Source organism: Mobula hypostoma, chromosome 5 (assembly GCF_963921235.1).
Source record: "Mobula hypostoma chromosome 5, sMobHyp1.1, whole genome shotgun sequence".
Lineage (NCBI taxonomy): Eukaryota > Metazoa > Chordata > Chondrichthyes > Myliobatiformes > Myliobatidae > Mobula > Mobula hypostoma.
In genome coordinates, this window is record NC_086101.1 from 22,923,291 (window position 1) to 22,940,844 (window position 17,554).

The 17,554-nt window shown below is 46.1% G+C and overlaps 1 protein-coding gene across 1 annotated transcript in view; it reads right to left on the reverse strand.

Annotated features, from left to right (window-relative positions):
* Positions 1–249: 249 nt before the first annotated feature.
* The window catches only part of LOC134346683 (uncharacterized), a 33,348-nt gene continuing 16,043 nt past the window's right edge, over positions 250–17,554 (reverse strand). The window contains exons 3-9 of the mRNA XM_063048190.1: positions 14,064–14,324; positions 7,848–7,949; positions 6,312–6,425; positions 3,180–3,287; positions 2,898–2,984; positions 2,044–2,142; positions 250–650 (exon numbers count right to left, since the gene is read on the reverse strand). Coding sequence (XP_062904260.1) covers positions 382–650; positions 2,044–2,142; positions 2,898–2,984; positions 3,180–3,287; positions 6,312–6,425; positions 7,848–7,949; positions 14,064–14,324 — 1,040 coding nt within the window. The 3' untranslated portion in view covers positions 250–381. The remainder of the gene's footprint in view (positions 651–2,043; positions 2,143–2,897; positions 2,985–3,179; positions 3,288–6,311; positions 6,426–7,847; positions 7,950–14,063; positions 14,325–17,554) is intronic.

Genomic DNA, 17,554 nt, shown 5'->3' on the forward strand with positions numbered 1-17,554 from the left:
CCATCACTACTCAACTCAATACCACGAACTGAACTGAACTGAACCTTACTCAACATCGTAAGACTGTATCTTTTTACTACTAGACTTAAAGAAGCTTGGTTTTTCGTACATATATTTCCACACTGACTGATATACTTACTTATATACTGAATCATTGCTAACCGGTTTGATTCATCTACATTTATATTACTGTATTGCGTAATTACAAATAAATATTTTTAGTTTATAGCAATACTAGACTACAAAGTGTTTTCCATCTCTGCTGGTTCTTTATTCCCATCACGGGGTTCATGATACTATGAACCTCTGGATGTTTGGGGTGCAGGTCGACGGACTAGGCAATTGAAATGGTTCGGCATGGACGAGATGTGTTGTAGTTTTCTATGACTCCATGCTGTTCCTATCCAGGCTTTTGTTTTCAACTGCACAGCTCTTCTCTTCATTCTCCGGTACGCAAGATTCCTGTGACTCAGCATTTGGCTGGGAAACCAAGGTGTCATCAAGACTGAGTTCAGACCGTTGAGGCTTTGAACTGGGAATGTCGTCTGAAAATGAAGACTGATGTACGCTTTTTAAATCAGACATCAGACGTTCATCAGAAGCTGTGGGATCTGGTGGGTCCATTTCAGAATTTTCCTTTCTGCAGGATACTAAAATGACAAAAGTGCATTTGTTACAGGAAGTAGGTGAATCCCAGACAATCAACAGAAGCATCACGCCAAGGGGAAGGGTGACAGGTGGAGAAGGACATGCTTACAGAGACTGCGGCAGACTGAGGAATCCAGGCACCAACTCACAGGAAATATTTCAATAACAGGTAATCTCTACAAGTTAACTGGGGAATGTGAATAGACAAAGTAGTTCTATAACTTCAAGAGAAAGTGTATACAGATAGACCCGGTGTTACACAAGACCTCAGTTCCCAAGAGCTGTTTGTAAACTAATCTTTATGTAAAGCAGGAACATCTGTTTCCTGTAGCTACCCACATCACATCGCCCTGTCTACACTCCCTCTGAAACAATAAGACATAGGGGCAGAACTAGACCATCTGGCCCATCGAGTCTGCTCCACTATTCCATCATGGCTGACTTATTTTCCCCCTCAAAACCATTCTCCTGAATTCTCAGCATAAACCTTAACACCCTGTCCTTTCATTTTAATGATAATTTCCAACATTTACTCTAACACAACCATAATTAACTGAGAACACACACTGTATCTTGTACTACTGTAAACATTTCATTATTGCAAACCTGAAAAAAATTCTTTCTTAAGTTATGGGGCAATTTCTGTAAGACATGGGTTCTGGATCCCGGTGAGCCCCCCTGTGCTACAGTGAGGTCACAGTATGTACCCCAGATTCTCTGGGCTGGGTGAATCAGTGTCCAAGAGAGAGCAGCATTATGAACACACAATATATTAAATTTTAGGTGTAAATTAGTCAATTTCTAAACACACAAAATGAAATTTTGACAAACAGTAGGAATCTATTTTAACAAAATATCTGGTGCTGTTTCTTCAGTGTTGATGCCTTCATTTGCATCTTTGATTCCATCTAAGAAATCGATCCTTTACAGATGTTGTGGTAATGTAGTGGTCAGCACAATGCTTTACTGTACCAGCAACCTGGGTTCAATTCCCGCCACTGCCTGTAAGGAGTTTGTATGCTCTCGCCATGGCCGTGTGGGTTTCCTCCCACAGTCCAGAGACTTACCACTGCAAACTGTCCTGTGATTAGGCTCGGATTAAATTGAGGTTTGCTGGACGGCACGGCTCGAGGGGCCTATTCTGCGCTCTGTCAGACCTCTCCATCAGTCTCCAAGGAGCCCGGTGTGGTATCTCTGGAGTTCAGCTGGGAGGTTGTTCACTTCTACATCCCAGCAGGAGTGCAAAACCCCATCTGCACGGCCAGCAGCTCCGTGAGGGAACTCAAGCAGAGGCCGGGAAACCCTCGTAGGAGCTGAAGCGGCTGTGAGATCGGGGGAAGGTCTTTACTCTGGGAAGTGATACAGCAGCTGCTGAATGGTTTGGTATTTACTTACGGTGTTCGACAACGAAGTTGAAGAGAAAGACCACAACACCCACGATCACTGCTCCAAAGAATACCCTCCAGACAATAAAGCTGCTTTCACAGCCTTGATCTGAAAATGTGCAACATGATGAAACTGAGTAAACTGACACCAAGTGCCCACATCCACAATACAGTAAACATCCAATGCACCTTCCACAGCAAATTCACAGAGCAATGGCAAAGAGCGGATGGTGCATGGCCCGTCCCTCCATGTACCTGTCCAGGTGTTAAACTCTTCCCAGAGCTTCTGGTATTGTACCTGTCTCAACCCGTTCCCCTATTAAATTGTTCCACACCCTGATCACACTCTGTTTTAAAAGAAACTGTCCTTCAGGTCTGTTTCAAATCTTTCCCCTCTCAACCTAAATCTATGCCCTCGTGTTTTCAACTTCCCGACCCTGGGGAAAAGACTGTCCAGCTCATCTCTGCCTTTCATAATTATTAACTTTTCTAAGTTCATCCCTTCTGTCTCCTAGGTACAGTCTAGCTTGGGCGCCTAACACTTTGAGACAGTACAGTAGTAAGTTTATGTGTTGCTGCTGGAAACAAAGTTAAACAGATTTCATGCCATATGTGAGTGATGAAAAACCTGATTCTGCTATGGGTCTCTATTGTGGACTGAGAGTGGGAAGGGGTCAGCAAGAGGGGCATTGTGGTTGGGGAAAGGAGAGGGGAGGGAGCAGGAAGCAGCAGAGAGCCATTCTGCAGTGATCAATAAACCAACTGTGTGTGTGTGTGTGTGTGTGTGTGTGTGTGTGTAACAAAGAAAATGATCAAAACCATGCATTGCCATAAACAATGATGAAGAGCTCCAGGCAAACTCACAGTCTGGATGACTTAATAATGCCAAAAAAACGACTGAAGTGATGATCACGATGACATGAAGTCCAGCTACGGTCCTTTCCAAAATAGCTGTCAAACACAAAGTGTGACGATTAGAGTGCATTAACCATATAACAATTACAGCACGGAAACAGGCCATCTTGGCCCTTCTAGTTCGTGCCGAACTCTTACTCTCACCTAGTCCCACCAACCCGCACTCAGCCCATAACCCTCCATTCCTTTCCTTCACTGAGAGGTTGTACATTGAATGATCCAGTCTCTTACCTGCCCTCTTTTTGAGACAGTCTAGCCACTGGACAGCGAGCAGCAGACCCGAAGTCAGAAGCTGATGGGACACTGTGCAATAAACCGCTACTACGACAGGGTCCGAACCTGGGGAGCAAAGACCCCACAGCAATGGTCAGTGGTTCACTCAGTAATAAACGGGAAATTAAACAATGAGACGCAGGATTCCCATTCTGTAACTTCCCCAGAACTGTGCTTTATATACTGTTCGTGTAGAGGGGGGCAATGCTGGATCTATTTTTCACCTGCTTCACCTGAGGGCGAAACCTCTTGTTGGAAACCACGTTTTTAAAAATAATACTTTTTATAAGATTTCTACTTTTTAACAAGCATTGCCCATGTGATGTAATTGTTTTAATTGTGTAGCCTATTGACTAAATTATCACTAAGGAATTTTCATCTTATCTATAGAAGTGATAGATTGTTCAGAAGTGTCATCCTTTCTTTTATTTCTCTTTATTCCTTTTCGTTACACCCCTTAGCATTTGTTCCCCTGAACTGCCCTCTCACCAGCTGTGGGTAGACCAGACCAGGGTGAGACACTCGAGAGGCTCTCCTGGTCTCTGCCCCTCCACACAGCTCACTTTCTTCAGCTCAGCCCTTCACCCATCTCCGCAAAATGAAACACAGATTTCTAACCTCACTCCATCTGACGGTGACAGACCTGAACCACCGGCTCTCCAGACCGACTCAGATGATGGGATAAGCATCACTGGGTTCACCACTGGTGCAAAGAGGTGCGTCGTTGCAAACAGTGTGGGGGGTGGGGGGGGAGACAGCATTTCACTGTCCACCTCTCACTCCACAGACGCCGCCTGACCTTGAATGTTGCAAACATGTTTACGTGAACAATTCAAGCAGGTGTGCAGAGGTGTGGGTGGAGAAAAGCCAGGAGACTCTGAAGACCCGGTGGATGAAGTTCAGTGACTAACATCTGGAAGGCATCCTAGAGTTTGGAGCTGCAGTGGTGAAAGAGAATGGCCCAGGGACTGCCCAGTGGTGGGAACTCCCAGGACAGCATGGTCCAATTAACTTGCAGTTCCCCTACCGGACATTGTCATACAGGGAATGACATCACCGGCCAAGCAAAAGTGACTGATGCCCCTCGTGCCCCAATGAATTTCCAGACAGAACATTACTTCTTTTCACTCTGGGGAAAAGCGATTCCTAATATTAAAACAAACAGAACAGTACTAGGCAATTGACCCTGGCCCCAGGTCTCCTGGTCCCAGATGCCCCAACCAACACACATCAAAGTTGCTGGTAATGCAGCAGGCCAGGCAGCATCTCTAGGAAGAGGTACAGTCGACATTTCAGGCGAGTCCCTTGGTCAGGACTAACTGAAGGTAGAGTTAGTAAGAGATTTGAAAGTGGGAGGGGGAGGGGGAGATCCGAAATGATAGGAGAAGACAGGAGGGGGAGGGATGGAGCCAAGAGCTGGACAGGTGATAGGCAAAGGGGTTATGAGAGGATCATGGGACAGGAGGCCCGGGGAGAAAGACAAGGCGGGGGGGAACCCAGAGGATGGGCAAGGGGTATGGTAAGACGGACAGAGGGAGAAAAAGGAGAGTGAGAGAAAGAATGTGTGTATAAAAATAAATAAGGGATGGGGTACGAGGGGGAGGTGGGGCATTAGCGGAAGTTAGAGAAGTCAATGTTCATGCCATCAGGTTGGAGGCTACCCAGACAGAATATAAGGTGTTGTTCCTCCAACCTGAGTGTGGCTTCATCTTTACAGTAGAGGAGGCCGTGGATAGACATGTCAGAATGGGAATGGGATGTGGAATTAAAATGTGTGGCCACTGGGAGATCCTGCTTTCTCTGGCGGACAGAGCGTAGGTGTTCAGCAAAGTGGTCTCCCAGTCTGCGTCGGGTCTCGCCAATATATAGAAGGCAAGTGGATGCTCGATAAATGGTAAGGATTCAGTTCAAAGAGCCCATTTCTATCTGTTTTTGGAGTGTAAGTTACTGATGTAGGGTTTCACCCAGGAAATGTCCAGAGTCCTTCCGCCTCCCACAGATGCTGACTGACGCACTGAGATCCTGCAGCAGATCGTTTGCGGTTCCAGATTCCAGTATCTGCAGCTCCAGTCTCCACAGCTTCTTGTTTAGAATCCACTCTTGTCCTGTCCTTTTTCAAAATCCGGGGCACATGTCACATATTTACTGACCGTTAACTACAATGAAATCCATTTGTTGAAGTTCTACCTGTTTGCATAATCTATTGATCTCTGGTGATTCATTCTGCCAGTTAGTTCACAATGTCACCTCTCCGGTCAAACTTGACCAACTTGGTAAAGTCGCATTTCACATCATCAGCCCAGTCAATCCAAGGAGCAGTTGCATAGCAATTTACAGAACAGTAGAGCCCTTGTCAGATGGTGTTGTGTCGACCTCTTAAGCTAGTCTAAGATCAATCGAACCCATCCCTCCTTCATCACTCTCCATTTTCCTCTCATCCTACATAGCTTTGCATTTTTCTCTCCTCCAAGTGCCCAAGAGTTTCTCATATGCCCCTAATGTATTTACCTCTTTCACCACCCCGGCAGGGTATTCCACACACCCACCAATCTCTGTGTATTAAACAAAACTGCCTCTAACATCTCTTCTATACCTATCTTAAAATTGTGCCTCCTTGTTTCAGCCCTGGGGAAGAAGTCTCTGGCTATTTACTCGATCTACACTTCTTACCTTGTATAATTCTCTCAAGTCACCTCTCATCCCCCTTTCCACTGATGAGAAAGTCCTAGCTCGCTCAACCTGTCCTAGGAGACAAGCTCTAGTCCGGGCAGCGTCCTGGGAAATCACCTCGTGAAAGATTCCACATCCTTCCTCCAACAGGCTCACCACGCATTCCTGTACAGCACCGTGACCCAAATCCTGCCAACTTCAGCCCCTGCAGGTTACCCCTGCACACTGGCTCCCCGCACTGAACCAACAACTGCTTTCCCAGCTTTATAATTATGCCTTTAATTTACAAGTTCCTTCACATGCCTTCTGGAGTCCAGATACCCAACCTGCCTGTCCTTGGGTGCTGGATGTGAAGGTGGAGGGGTGTGCTGAATTCCACACTGATCAGAACAATGCACATACAGAACATCACACACGTACCTTTCGTGGGGATAAGTTTGATGAGGGCCGTGACACAGGTCATGAGGGTCGTGACGTAGGTCATGAAGGTACAGATATCCAGGAAATGCCTCAAGCATTTGGCCCACCTCACAGCTGCAATCGAGAAAAATCCAGAACAGTCCAAATGTGAGACCTACATAAATGGTTGGACACAGGAATCAGAGAGCGAGCTCGCGGTAATGGAGCTGGGACTCGGGGCCAGTCAGGCTGCTGGTGGCACTCAACTCAAATACCAGCCCGGGGGTGGAGTAGCCACCAGAGCACTGGAGGAGTCTCAGAGCTGACGGACACTGGCAGCAAAGAGGAGAGAGCAGAGAGGAGCAAAAAGCACCAGAAAACAGCTCATCTCGTAGTATGCCATCTGATTATCCATGGGCTGAATACGGAAAAGACAGATAGAATGCAGTCTCCCTGTGTGTGAGCCCAGTGGAGGAGGAGAGAACGCAATGTGAATCACGTGTGCATCATCCCAATGATTATGGGAGTTCTGGTAAGCATTAACCTACAGCAGCCCGGAAGTTGCAGTTTCACCCTGAACTCTGCTGTGAGGCCGAGGACTGGGTCATCACTGTACCTGGATGCTCTCGGGCACTAGACAGTGTTCTAGTCCAGGGTGGAAACTGTTCCCCAAATGGGGCTGCAGGCCAAAATGCCTGAATGCAGAGACACTAAACGTTGAACAAGTGGTGTTTGTCCAGGGAGCCCACTGGCAACTGATGAACCAGTTTTGAGGGATCTTCCAGCATGTGGTCCGAGGGACACCTCTCCTTCCCCTGGTGCTTTTAATTCATTGGGGTTTTGCTGGTTGGTCCAGCATCTATCGGGACCCTCAGTTACTCTCCAGGAAGTGGTGCTCAACTGGGATTTGAAGAGCTTATGTGTATCAGAGAGGGAGGGAGGGAGGTGAGTGTGCGAGGGCTGTGCATGAGAGAGGGGGAGAGGAGGAGAGAGACGGCTGTGTGTGACCCTCAAATTCCAGCCCTGAAATTTGAATGCCCCAATACCTCCCTGTGTAAGTCAACAATTGTAATCAATCCCTCCTTGATTTTCTCACTTGCAGATCCCAGTCAGTTCAGATTGGCAACGACATCTCCTCCACAATTAACATCAGCACAGTTTGTGTGCTTAGCCCCCTCACTCACTCATCTCAACTCTAAACTGATTCCACAACCTGCAGACTCACTTTCAGGAACTCTACCACTCATGTTCTCAATACCATTTATTTAAATTATTTGCACAATTTGTTTTCTTTTGCACATGAGCTGTTCGTCAGTCTCTATGTAAAGTGTTTCATAAATTCAAATGTATTTCTTTACTTTCCTGTAAAGGCCTGCAAGAAAATGAAACTCCACATAGTATATGGTGACCTCCACAGTACGTGCAGTGGATTCCAGTTAACTGGGCCATCGGTTAATCAGGGCAGCCACTTATTTGAGACAATTCTTAAAGAACAAAAATTAAGTCAAGAAAATAACCAGGATTCCTTTCATTCATTTGGGACACAATAATAAATACCTTTGTCTGTCTTCAGCAGCAAGCACTGCGAGCACTGCAAAATAGAAAGCACCGAAGAGATCACCGACAGAACAATTATTGCAACGTCCTCTTGATGAAAACCTGTAATTAAAAAATAACTTTGAACAATGTTACACAGAGACGACGAAGGGATTTGCTATGAATTGCAACAAGCCTGCGGTTCCCTTTATCTCCTGCAGGGATGGGAAAGCGCCAGCCCCTGCCCCACTTCACCAGCCTGTGACTTCACGCCTGTACCAACGTGCTCTACATGCCCTCTCAGGAGCACTTACTAGACAGCAACTTGCTGTTCCAGCCAAAAATGAACAACTCTGAGCAACATTCCAAACTGACAGAAGATGCAAATATTGGGGCGTGACGGATATTCTTTCCCCAGGCCCAGAAGACACGTTGCTAACCCCAGCTCCTCAGCAAGTCACCTGACCAGGGATTAAGATGCAAGTCGTAGAAGAGCTACGTTACCATGGGACCATAGTGTAGTGGTTAGCACAATGCTTTACAGTACCAGTGTCCCGGGTTCAATTCCCACCGCAGCCAGTAAGGAGTTTGTACATTCTCCCCTTGACTGCAAGGGTTTCCTCCCACAGTCCAAAGGCATACTGGCTGGGAGGTCAATTGATCGTTGCAAATTGTCCCATCATGAGGCGAGAACTGAATCGAGGGATTGCTGGGCATATTCCATACCGTATCTCAATAAATAAATAACAAATTAAAAGGAGCACATATCATGGCTTAATGTGGTTATTTTTAGGGAAAAAGGTTACCAACTGTTACCATGGCTACCATCCACAGAAAGTGGCTACTCATCAGCAAAATAAAACGGTCCAAGGATTATAGTAGATGACAATACATTATTTCAATTTCTAACCAGTACTCTTAGCTCATTGTCCACTGAATCAGGAGGAAAAAAATGTCTTCAGCCTTTTGAACGGGGCACGACTGCGCAAGCGCGTGGACATCAGCCAGTGAGAACAGTGCGATGAGTTTAAAAAGAAGACATTTATACAGCGGTCATCAGAGAAATGGGTGTCAGAGTAGAGAGAGACAGAGTAGGAAGGCTTTGGCTCAACGGGGCTTCGGCGATAATGGGTCAAGGTGATGTAGGTTATCTGCATAGAATACAGACAAAGTATGTGTGTGAGGCCGGTTTTCTGTGCTCAGTGTCAGGTGTGGGAGGTCCTGGAGACTCCCAGCCTCCCGGACGGCCATATCTGTGCCAAGTGCATTGAGCTACAGCTCCTTTAGGACTGCGTTAGGGAACTGGACATGCAGCTCAATGACCTTCGTCTGGTCAGGGAAAGTGAGGATGTGACAGAGAGGAGATATAAGCAGGTGGTCACACCAGGGCCACGGGAGACAGACAAGTGGATAACAGTCAGGAGAGGGAAGGGCAACAGGCAGATGCTAGAGAGTACCCCTTAACAATAAGTACTCCTGTTTGAATACTGTTGGGGGAGACAGCCTACCTGCAGGAAACAAAAGTGGTCATGCCTCTGGCACAGAGTTTGGCCCTGTGGTTCAGAAGGGTAGGGAAAGGAAGAGGCTAGCAGTATTGATAGGGGACTCCATAGTTAGGGGGTCAGACAGGCGATTCTGTGGATGCAGGAAAGAAACGCGGATGGTAGTTTGCCTAACGGGTGCCAGGGTCTAGGATGTTCCTGATCGCATCCACGATATCCTGAAGTGGGTAAGAGAAGAGCCAGAGGTCGTAGTACATATCGGTACCAACGACATAGGCAGGAAAAGGAAGGAGGTTTTGAAAACAGACTATATGGAGTTAGGAAGGAAGTTGAGAAGCAGGACATCAAAGGTAGTAATCTCGGGATTACTGCCTGTGCCACGTGACAGTGAGTACAGGAATAGAATCAGGTGGAGAATAAATGTGTGGCTGAGGGATTGGAGCAGGGGGCAGGGATTCAGATTTCTAGATCATTGGGACCTCTTTTTGAGCAGGTGTGACCTGTACAAAAAGGACGGGTTGCACGTGAATCCCAGGGGGACCAATATCCTGGCAGGGAGGTTTGCTAAGCCTATTGGGGAGAGTTTGTGAGGAGCATATATGGAGACAGATTCTGCAAAGGTGTAATAATAACAGGGTTGTTGTGGTGGGAGATTTTAATTTCCCAAATATTGAATGGCATCTTCCAAGAGTGAGGGGTTTAGATGGGGTGGAGTTTGGTAGGTGTGCTCAGGAAGGTTTCTTGACACAATACGTAGATAAGCCTACAAGAGGAGAGGCTGTACTTGATCTGGTATTGCGAAATGAACCTGGTCGGGTGTTGGGTCTCTCAGTGGGAGAGCATTTTGGAGATAGTGATCACAATTCTATCTCCTTTACCATAGCATTGGAGAGGGATGGGAACAGACAAGTCAGGGAAACATTTAATTGGAGTAAGGGGAAATATGAGGCTATCAGGCAGGAACTTGGAAGCATAAATTGGCAACAGATGTTCTCAGGGAAACGTATGGAAGAAATGTGGCAAACGTTCAGGGGGTATTTGCGTGGGGTTCTGCATAGGTACGTTCCAATGAGACAGGGAAAGGATGGCAAGGTACAGGAACCGTGGTGTACAAAGGGTGTAATAATTCTAGTCAAGGAGAAAAGAAGAGCTTACGAAATGTTCAAAAAACTAGGTAATGATAGAGATCTGGAAAATTATAAGGCTAAATAAGAATAAAATTAGGAGAGCCAGAAGGGGCCATGAGAAGGCCTTGGCAGACAGGATTAAGGAAAACCCCAACGCATTCTACAAGTATGTGATGAGCAAGAGGATAAGACGTGAGAGAATAGGACCAATCAAGTGTGACAGTGGAAAAGTGTGTATGGAACCCGAGCAGAAAGCAGAGGTACTTAATGAATACTTTGCTTCAGCATTCACTACTGAAAAGGAGCTTGGCTATTGTAGCGTTGACTTGCAGTGGACTGAAAATGTAGATATTAAGGAAGAGGATGTGCTGGAGCTTTTGGAAAGCATCCGGTTGGATAAATCACCGGGATCAGATGGGATGTACCCCAGGCTACTGTGTGAAGCGAGGGAAGAGATTGCTGAGCCTCTGGCAATGATCTTTGCATCATCAGTGAGGACAGGAGAGGTTCCAGAAGATTGGAGGGTTGCGGATGTTGTTCCCTTATTCAAGAAAGGGAGTAGAGATAGCTCAGGAAATTATAGACCAGTGAGTCTTACTTCAGTGGTTGGTAAATTGATGGACAAAATTCTGAGAGGCAGAATTTATGAACATTTGGAGAGGCATAATATGATTAGGAATAGACAGCATGACTTTGTCAAGGGCAAGTCGTGCCTAATGAGCCTGACAGAATTTTTTGAGGAGGTGACTAAACATATTGATGAAGAAAGAGCAGTAGATGTCGTGTATATGAATTTCAGCAAGGTATTTGATAAGGTACGCCATGCAAGGCTTATTGAGAAAGTAAAGAGGCATGGGATTCAAGGGGAACTTGCTTTGTGGATCCAGAACTGGATTGCCCACAGAAGGCAAAGAGTGGTTGTAGATGGGTCATATTCTGCATGGAGGTCGGTGACCAGTGGCGTGCCTCAGGGGTCTGTTCCGGGACCCCTACTGATTGTGATTTTTATAAGTGACCTAGATAAGGAAGTGGAGGGATGGGTTAGTAAATTTGCTGATGGCGCAAAGGTTGGGGGTGTTGTGGATAGTGTGGAGGGCTGTCAGAGGTTACAGTGGGACATTGATAGGATGCAAAACTGGGCTGAGAAGTGGCAGATGGAGAACAACCCAGATAAGTGTGAGGTGGTACATCTTGGTAGGTCAAATATGATGGCAGAATATAGCATTAATGGTAAGGCTCTTGGCAGTGTGGAGGATCAGAGAGATCTTGGGGTCCGAGTCCATAGGGCATTCAAACCTGCTACGCAGGTTGGCTCTGTGGCTAAGAAGGCATACACTGCGTTGGCCTTCATCAATCATGGGATTGAGTTTAGGAGCCGAGAGGTAATGTTACAGCTATATAGGACCCTGGTCAGACCCCACTTGGAGTACTGTGCTCAGTTCTGGTCGCCTCTCTACAGGACGGATGTGGAAACCATAGAAAGGGTGCAGAGGAGATTTACAAGGATGTTGCCTGGATTGGGGAACGTGTCTTTTGAGAATAGGTTGAGTGAACTCGGCCTTTTCTACTTGGAGTGACAGAGGATGAGAGGTGACCTGATAGAGGAGTACAAGATAATGAGAGGCATTGATTGTGTGGATAGTTAGAGGCTTTTTCCCCAGGACTGAAATGGATATCACGAGAGGACAGAGTTTTTTAGGTGCTTGGAAGTAGGTACAGAGGAGATGTCAGAGGTAAGGTTTTTGCGCAGAGAGTGGTGAGTGTGTGGAATGGGCTGCCGGCAGTGGTGGTGGACGCGGAAACGATAGGGTCTTTTAAGACACTCCTGGATAGGTACATGGAGCTTAGAAAAATAGAGGGCTATGGGTAAGCCTACGTAGTTCTAATGTAAGGACATGTTTGGCACAGCTTTGTGGGCCGAAGGGCCTGTATTGGGCTGTAGGTTTTCTATGTTTCTATTACACCCCTTATTCGATGACAGGTTACATAGAAACATAGAAGATAGGTGCAGGAGTAGGCCATTTGGCCCTTCGAGCCTGCACCACCATTCAGTATGATCATGGCTGATCATCCAACTCAGAACCCTGTACCAGCCTTCCCCCCGTACCCCCGATCCCTTTAGCCACAAGGGCAATATCTAATTCCCTCTTAAATATAGCCAATGAACTGGCCTTAAGTGTTTCCTGTGGCAGAGAATTCCACAGATTCACCACTCTGTGTGTGAAGAAGATTTTCCTCATCTCGGTCCTAAAAGGCTTCCCTTTTATCCTCAAACTGTGACCCCTCGTTCTGGACTTCCCCAACATCGGGAACAATCTTCCTGCATCCAGTCTGTCCAATCCCTTTAGGATTTCATTTGTTTCAATAAGATCCCCCCTCAATCTTCTAAATTCCAACGAGTATAAGCCTAGTCGATCCAGTCTTTCATCATATGAAAGTCCTGCCATCCCAGGAATCAATCTGATGAACCTTCTTTGTACTCCCTCTATGGCAAGGATGTCTTTCCTCAGATTAGGGGACCAAAACTGCACACAATACTCCAGGTGTGGTCTCACCAAGGCCTTGTACAACTGCAGTAGTACCTTCCTGCTCCTGTACTCGAATCCTCTTGCTATAAATGCCAGCATACCATTCGCCTTTTTCACCGCCTGCTGTACCTGCATGCCCATTTTCAATGACTGGTGTATGACACCCAGGTCTTGTTGCACCTCCCCTTTTCCTAATCGGCCACCATTCAGATAATAATCTGTTTTCCTGTTCTTGCCACCAAAGTGGATAACCTCACGTTTATCCACATTAAATTGCATCTGCCATGAATTTGCCCACTCACCTAACATGTCCAAGTCACTCTGCATCCTCTTCACAGCTAACACTGCCGCCCAGCTTCGTGTCATCCGCAAACTCGGAGATGCTGCATTTAATTCCCTCATCCAAGTCATTAATATATATTGTAAACAACTGGGGTCCCAGCACTGAGCCTTGCGGTACCGCACTAGTCACCGCCTGCCATTCTGAAAAGGTACCATTTATTCCCACTCTGCTTAAATGTTAAGGTTAAGTGTTTGTCTGTTCAGGAAAAAGTATTATTTGCAGATGAGGGCTGAATAGATGACAAGTAATAAAAAATTAGAAAGCAGGAAGGGTGGCTCAGAGTTACAGAGATAAAGACAATACCCCTCCTCAGCCTAAATTCAAGGTTTCTCGATTGAGAGCCGTGTGGGCGGACTGAAGAGACTGAAGCCATTCTCTGTGGAACAGGGGAGGACGTGAGAAGATCTGATAGAGGGATTTGAAACCAGAGAGGCTGAGAACTGCAGGATGTAGAAGGACGATGATTAGCAAAAGAATCCAAGCTGGTCAGGGTATGTTATCGAATCTTGCCTCAAGAATTGTTGTAATCGAGACAGATTTAATTGTGGAGCAGGAAAAGGGAGAAGGTGGATTACTCAGAGCTAGTACAGACAAGATGGACCCAATGGCCTCTTTGCCTATTGCAAAATTTCTATGAACTTCAACACTCCCAGTGCTGACAGATTGATTTCCAAAGCTGGCCACTAAACGATGATGTCAAATTTACTCTCAGAATAAGATTTACAAACCAAACTCACCAGAAATGAATAGGGTGTGGTTAGCCTGGATGAAGCTGACTGGATTGGTTGCCACACAGGTATAAATTCCACAGACATGTCTTGAGGCATTCATGATCATTAGAGTCCGATTGCCATCGATAAGCTGGTGAAACTGGGAGATTTCCACTCCATTTTTCCACCATTGATACTTCTGAGGATCTCCACTGATGTTGCAGATGAGCCAGATAGTAGAAGCAAGGAAGGAGGAGTTGGTCAATATCGTAGCTTCCAACAGGTTATCTAAAGGGCAGAAAGACTAGCCTTATTTGTACTTCAATAACGTATAGTTAAATGTGTTGTTTTGTGATTGTGCAGTCCAGACGTGCTGACACACTAACGTAGCATGACCACAACTCACTAACCCTAACCGTACGTGAATAAACTCTCTTGGGCTTCAAGCCAGGTGCAGGTATCGATTTTAACTGATGTTTCGATGACAAACTCCGCCATCTTCATCAGAAACGGTGCCTGGGCATGTCTAGTCTGATGGTATTTACACCCCAGTATTCCACCCCTCCTGAATGGTTAGTCCTCATCCAATCAGGTTTCTGCCGTCCCACCTTGCTTACAACCAAATTCCAGTTCTTACCTAGAGGAAGACCTTTGCCCTGGATAAAATTCTATTCCTCTAGTTTTATTTCAAATGCTTCCTTCACCAGGTGGTCCCAAAAGCCATTGGTGTGGCACAGTTTTGTGCCGTTGAAGTCAATCCTATGGCCATTGTGGACACAATGTTCTGCCACTGCCAATTTCTCCAGGTAACCCAAACGGATACATTGCCTGTGCTCCTTGATATGGGTTTCAGTGGAAACCTGATTGGATGAGGACTAACCATTCAGGAGAGAGGGACAACAGGGGTATAAATACCACCGGACTAGACATGCCCAGACATCATCACCGATGAAGATGGCAGACCTTGTCATTGAAACATTGGTTAAAATCGATACCTATAGCCGGCTGGAAGTCTGAGAACAGTTTATTCGTCACATACGCCAGGAAAGCACTAGATCCTTTTTCACCATCCGTACATGTCCGGAATGTGTGAGGAAAGACACACGGTCACAGGGAGAACATACAAAATGCCTACGGACGGTGACGGGAATTGAGCTGCAGTCAGTGACAACTGGCGCTGTAAGGCTAATGTGATAAGCACTGTGCTACTCTGGAAGGGGCAGCAAGGCAAGGGTCACGATAATGTCCTGGCAAGCACAGAATGCAGATAGTGTGCAGTCAGTGCAGCCAAGATAGGTCACTAGGGAAGGCCTTTGGAGAACATAGCTATTTGGAGCTATTTGGCACAGGGAGATCAGATAAGGATTCCAGGATCAGGCAACAACTATTCTGAATGGCAATTAATTTTGCAAGTCAGGAACTTGAACATGTACCAGCTGGTCAATATCTGTAATGCAATTCAATTCTATATGACAGTGGCATTTTCTCTGTTCAGACTTCAGAACAGTGCGGTGACAGGGGTCATGCAGTTCTCCTTGTGCACGAGTAAATAAAGTGTTTTTGAGGAACGAGTGTGAGTTTCCAGAGTCCAGTTAATCAATGCCACATATTATGAACTGATGACTTGCAATGAAACCTCACTGCATGACATTTATTTCGGGATACGGTGCAGAACCGACCCTCCCAGCCCAACGAGCCACACTGCCCAGCAACCCACCTGTTTAACCCAAGCCTAATGGTGGGACAATTTACAATCACCAGTTAACCCACTAACCAGTACGCCTTTGGACAGTGGGAGGAAACCGGAGCACTGTGAAGAAACCCACGTGCTCACGGGAAGGATGTACAAACATTTACAGACAGTGCCGGAATTGAACTCTGAACTCTGATGGCATAGCGTCAAACTACTACGGCTGCTGCGGCTCCCACCTTTCATCAAATGTGTGGGGAAGGGAGGACTTGCCTTTCAACCACGTGTCTGTGCGTCTCACATTCCAAGCTGGGATATGCCAGACATCCCACCTCTCCCGGAAGTTCCAGGAGTCTCCCGCATATTAATAGTAGCTGCCTGATGCCCACAAATTATGTACAATATCACGGAAATCAATTTTTTTGAGAGCAAGTGAGAGAAAGCAAGACACAGCGACCACGAGAGAGAGAGAGAGCGCAAGAGCAACCGAGAGCGCGAGAGAAAGCGAGAAAGCAAGTGAGAGTGCGAGACAGCATGTGACCACGAGAGAGAGCGCGAGAGCGACCAACAGAAAGCGAGAGCGCACCATGGCAGAGTGTTCCAAAAAAAGAAAATATAAAACGTACGACTGTAAAACGTACTGACTGTAAAAGCTTTTATAGATATGTGAAAAGAAAAAGACCGGTTAAGACAAATGTAGGTCCCCTACAGACAGAAACAAGTGAATTGATTATGGGGAGCAAGGGCATGGCAGACCAATTGAATAATTACTTTGGTTCTGTCTTCACTGAGGAGAGCATAAATAATCTTCCGGAAATAGTAGGGGACAGAGGGTCTAGTGAGATGGAGGAACTGAGCGAAATACATGTTAGTAGGGAAGTGGTGTTAGGTGAATTGAAGGGATTAAAGGCAGATAAATCCCCAGGGCCAGACGGTCTGCATCCCAGAGTGTTTAAGGAAGTTGCCCAAGAAATAGTGGATGCATTAGTGATAATTTTTCAAAACTCTTTAGATTCTGGACTAGTTCCTGAGGATTGGAGAGTGGCTAATGTAACCCCACTTTTTAAAAAAGGAGGGAGAGAGAAACCAGGGAATTATAGACCGGTTAGCCTAACGTCAGTGGTGGGGAAACTGCTAGAGTCAGTTATCAAAGATGTGATAACAGCACATTTGGAAAGCGGTGAAATCATCGGACAAAGTCAGCATGGATTTGTGAAAGGAAAATCATGTCTGACGAATCTCACAGAATTTTTTGAGGATGTATCTAGTAGAGTGAATAGGGGAGAACCAGTGGATGTGGTATATTTGGATTTTCAAAAGGCTTTTGACAAGGTCCCACACAGGAGATTAGTGTGCAAACTTAAAGCATACGGTATTGGGGGTAAGGTATCGATGTGGATAGAGAATTGGTTGGCAGACAGGAAGCAAAGAGTGGGAATAAACGGGACCTTTTCAGAATGGCAGGCGGTGACTAGTGGGGTACCGCAAGGCTCAGTGCTGGGACCCCAGTTGTTTACAATATATATTAATGACTTGGATGAGGGAATTAAATGCAGCATCTCCAAGTTTGCGGATGACACGAAGCTGGGTAGCAGTGTTAGCTGTGAGGAGGATGCTAAGAGGATGCAGGGTGACTTGGATAGGTTAGGTGAGTGGGCAAATTCATGGTAGATGCAATTTAATGTGGATAATTGTGAAGTTATCCACTTTGATGGCAAAAATAGGAAAACAGATTATTATCTGAATGGTGGCCGATTAGGAAAAGGGGAGGTGCAACGAGACCTGGGTGTCATTATACACCAGTCATTGAAAGTGGGCATGCAGGTAC